The sequence below is a fragment of the Hyaena hyaena genome, unplaced genomic scaffold (genome assembly GCF_003009895.1).
Source record: "Hyaena hyaena isolate Hyena2069 unplaced genomic scaffold, ASM300989v1 scaffold_342, whole genome shotgun sequence".
Taxonomy (NCBI): Eukaryota; Metazoa; Chordata; class Mammalia; order Carnivora; family Hyaenidae; genus Hyaena; species Hyaena hyaena.
This window is the reverse complement of record NW_024080974.1, coordinates 609,481-613,764: the sequence shown is the minus strand read 5'-3', so window position 1 is coordinate 613,764 and position 4,284 is coordinate 609,481. Positions and strand designations below refer to the sequence as shown.

Here is a 4,284-nt window from a genome sequence, read left to right as displayed (position 1 = left end):
ACTCAAAGCTGTTTTTCCTCTTTCTCTGAACTAACAGACTTTCCTTTAAAAAAAAGAATTCAAAGTACAACCCTAATCTTGGTAAAGTTCCCAAAGGTAATCTGAAACCTTTCTTCTTAAAATCTAAGTGAAACGTAAAGCAACCAAGCCTATGCAATGTGTTTTTAAGTAATCCCTTGACATAGTAAAGTTCAAATGGCAAAGTCAGACAACTTGCAACAACATAATACATTTGTTTATTTCATTAATATTACAATGGTAACATGTTAAGAGCACTAGATTTGTATCCTCTAAAGAGGATAATGATCAAGATTTAGGTTTGTAAATTTCATTGTTCTTAACCATTAAAAATCCATTTTCCAAAAGAGTAGTAATATATATTATTAAGGGACAGGTCTAAACTTTATGATGTATAACCGAAAGCATACATTTGTTCATTAGTTTAAACAAAACATTAGAGACCTTTTAACTCCTCGTTACTGCTTTCAGGAAAGCACAATGTTCTTGAAGCAAATATTACACAAAACAACTTTTTTTTTTCCATAGTGATTTCAACCATTGTGTATCATGTCCATGACAGCCCCAGATTTAGTATCGCCCAATGGTTGTAAAACACTCTGGCTTACTTAAACAATCAATCAACAAACATGTATTTAGTGCCTACTATGTACATGCCAGCATACCAAAAGCAACACAGGAAATACAAAGAAGTAAAATTAGTGGTCCTTGCCCTGCTCAGGCTTCCAATGTAGTTGGTAAGATTAAACACAGAGACGAACTACTCTACTTTCAATGTGTTTGAAAGAAGGGACAATGTTAGCCAGAATGTATGTTAGAGTCACCTGTGCTGGAACTTAGAAGAAGCAGAGGCATTAACCAGGGACATTCTCAACACTGATTAAAATCTGTCTGAATCAGATTTCTGAGCTCCAGACCTGAGTGCCGCTTGAACACCTATGTCTGAAAGTGCTCCTGGCAGCCTCACATCTCTCACTGCTGGTGGCTGTATTTGGCAATTGTTTCAAGGACTCATGACAATGGAGCAAGATAAATATACGCAATATGTAGAAAACAGAAATAAAGTCATGTATAGGGTGATGTTGAAAGGAACTCGGGACATTCCACTCTGCATGGGAGGAGGCTAACCCACTTACCATTTATTTATTACCATGATGATTATTATAAAACAAAACAAGACACTATGTAAGAATAAGATAAAAGAACCTCCAAACTTCACTGAACACAAGCAAAAATAGAAGGTAAGAAGAGAGGGCCCAACAAAGAGGACAGGTTCTGAGGGGGCCTTGAGGAGAGAGCTTACCCCCACCGTCACCTCCAGCCCCACCCTCAGTGTCCTGAAGAAAAGGCCCTGGGCTAGGTAAATAGAGAAAAGCAAAGCAGAGTCACGTTTTCAAACACCACAAATAAATAAATAAATAAATATGTTAATCGAGAAAATAACTTATTAGGCACCGCTTGAAAGGCAACAACCTTCAGGGGCCAGGCAGGCTTTAGCCTGCGGGCGGCAGCAACGCGGTCGGGAGCGGCCGAGGCTCAGAAGGCTCCACCGAGGTCCTGGCCCCGGTGCCTGGTGTTCGAAATAAACCCGGGCAGGAAACAGAGTTTGTGGTTGCAGAATGCTACATCTGCACCTCCAGAAGCTTAGGTGAGGGAGAAATCTTAGCGTAGCTCCAGCAGCCTCGACTCCCGGGCGGCCTCGCGGAAAGTGCGCCCTGCCTTGCCCGGCCTAACGCAGGCCAGCAGCGTCCCGGGACTGCCCCGCACTTGGTCTTTGAAATCAAAAGCGCCGGTCGTGAGCCGGAAAAGAGGGCGATTTCCATTACAGTCCCTCCCCCGCCAAACCCTGGAATCTTCTCAGAACTCCTGGGTCTCTGGTCCTCAGTTCCTTTTTGCCCCAGGTGGGGTTTGGATGGGGACTGCAGAATGCCCGGCGTTCGAAGCTCGGGACCGATTTTACTAAGCACCTGGCTCCGCCCTGGGTGGAGCGGGAGTGCCGAAGGGGTTCGGGAAAGGGCACCACCTCACCCGAGAGTGGAAGCAAAAGACCTACTGGCTAGTTCATTCTCGAGTCCTACTTGCCTTCAAACTGGGCTGCGCAAACGGAGAGCGGTGATTCTCCAGACTCCGCTAGGGGCACCAGGCGGAATCCGGCTAGCGGAGGGGCGCGGCGGGGCGGGGCTGAGGGCGAGCTGGGGACTCAACCCGTGGGAAACCCGAGGCTGTGACTGTGGCTCCCCTTAAACAAAAATAACGGCTGGCCGGGCTGCGGGTCAGGCAGAGGTGGCGACGCGTATGAGTTCATGATCTGCACCTGCAAGACGGGGCGGAAGGAAAGATGGAAGTTACAGAGTGGGGGGCGTAGAGGGGCGCAGAAGTGCAAGCGCAGGGTAGGAAGGAGCGAAGGTAGCAGACGGAGGAGAAAGGGGCGCGCAAGCCTTCCCAATCTATAAGCAAAGTGCCCAATTCCAACTTGGTCGCGCGACTCTCCCGGGTCTCTCCACCCCACGCGCACAGTGTCATAGCCCCGCGTTGCCCCACCGCACCCAGACGCCGGGGATACTTTCACCTCTCGCACCCGGCCTCCCTTTCTCCTCATCTTTCTCTTCCCGTGGAGCAGGGCCCTTGCGTGGCCAAGGCTCAGAGAGTCGTGATCCGAGACGTACAGGTGCCATTACGGAAGACACCGCCTCCAGACTCCAGGTTCTCCGGCTGGAAGTCCTCCACGCTGTACGCGCGGCTCTTGAGGGCCGTGGCGTAGTAGTCGACAGGCTCCTCGGCGGCGTTGTCCATCCAGCTGAGGCACAGGATGCGCTGGAAAGAGCGCTTGAAGTTGTCCGAAAGGAAGCCGTAGAGGATGGGATTGGCGCAGCTGTTGGCGTAGCCGAGGATGACCGACAGCTGGCTAACCGTGGCGTCGTCCTGCTCCGCGAACACGTTGACCAGCTGCACTACATAGAAAGGCATCCAGCAGATGACAAACACCATCACCACCATCATCACCATCAGGGTGATCTTGCGCTCCGAGCGCTTGCGCTGCTGCCAGCCGGCCTTGAGGGCCACCATGCGCATTTTGGCGATGATGAGCACGTAGCACAGACAGATGGCCCCGACGGGCAGCAAGAAGCCCATGAGAAACGTGTACAACACGAAGCCCACTAGCCAGCGCTGAGCGGGCTCGGGCATGAGCATGTTGCAGGCCACCGTGCCATCGCTGTTGGCCGCCGTGCGCGAGAAGACCACGATGGGTAGAATGACAAGCAGCGACAGCACCCACACGCCCAGATTCACCACCTTGGCCACGGTGGGCCGGCGGTAGCGTGCTGCCTTGATGGGGTGCACCACAGCCACGTACCGGTCCACGCTAAGGACAGTCAGACAGTAGATGCTGGTGAACATGTTGACTGCGTCCACGCTGAGCACGAGGCGGCAGAGCAGCGCGCCGAAGGGCCAGTGGCGAAGCAACGTGGAGGTGACCAGGAATGGCACACTGAGCATGAGCAGCTCATCGGCAATGGCCAGGTTCAGGATGTAGATGTTGGTGGCCGTCTTCATTTTGGCGTAGCGCAGGATCACGTAGATGACCATGGAGTTACCACACAGTCCCACCAGGCACACCACGGAGTAGATAAAAGAGATGAGGATGGCGCTGCCCTGGCCCTCGCTCAAGGTCCCGTTCTGGGACGCATTTCGCCCCGGCTCCTCCATGCCACTCGCGGCGCCGGCCCCGGGGCCCCTGCTGCCGCCGCCTTCGCCGCAGCTGCCCGGGCTGGGGCTAGGAGAGGAAGGAGAGGAGGCAGTGCCATTGGGGAACATGTCAGCTAATGGGGACCAGCGGAGCTACTGCGGCCGGAGCGCTCTCCTTGCGCCCCCGCCGCTTGCGCTCCCACTCGGCACCCTGCCCGCCTGCCCGCAGCTCACCGCTGCCAGGCACCTGGGGTAGCACGCAGCGGCTAAGGGGGGCTTGGCTCTGACCGGCGCCGGCGGGGCGCATTGCCTAGCGGCTGCTTGCGCGCCCCCGCTAGCCCGCTCCGGGGCGCCTGGGCACACGCGAGCGTGGAGAGCGGAGACCGCGAGGCTGGAGCCCCGCACCGCACAGCCATTAAGTGGCGCGGCTGTGAGCTGGTGAATGATTAATAGGCACCACCAGCGCGTCAGCAGCTACGATAAGGGAGGGGTGACGGAGAAAAAGAGGGAGGAAGGCGATGTAGGTAGCTTACCACCCCTCGCCCAATTTTTTTCCTTCCCAGTCCTCTGCTCAGATCA

General features: G+C 53.9%; 1 protein-coding gene across 2 annotated transcripts; it reads right to left on the bottom strand.

The window, feature by feature from the left end:
• Positions 1-213: 213 nt before the first annotated feature.
• On the bottom strand, positions 214-3,896 carry SSTR1 (somatostatin receptor 1). Of its 2 annotated transcripts, none has more exons than XM_039249548.1 (2): positions 2,685-3,896; positions 214-2,332 (listed from the first exon to the last, which is right to left on the bottom strand). In XM_039249548.1, the coding sequence occupies exons 1-2, from the start codon at positions 3,832-3,834 to the stop codon at positions 2,292-2,294; spliced, it is 1,191 nt and encodes a 396-aa protein (XP_039105479.1). In that variant the 5' UTR covers positions 3,835-3,896; the 3' UTR covers positions 214-2,291. The 2 variants fall into 2 exon arrangements, 1 of the variants encoding a protein (XP_039105479.1); XR_005531311.1 differs by having other exon boundaries at positions 2,267-2,332; positions 2,588-3,896.
• Between the last annotated feature and the right edge of the window lie 388 nt (positions 3,897-4,284).

Bases quoted from the DNA above. Each gene is read 5' to 3' on its own strand.
- SSTR1 (XM_039249548.1), bottom strand. From the start codon at position 3,834: ATGTTCCCCAATGGCACTGCCTCCTCTCCTTCCTCTCCTAGCCCCAGC. The intron at 2,333-2,684 runs GTACGTCTCGGA...CCCGTCTTGCAG, and splicing joins TGTCTTCCGTAATGGCACCT to GTGCAGATCATGAACTCATA.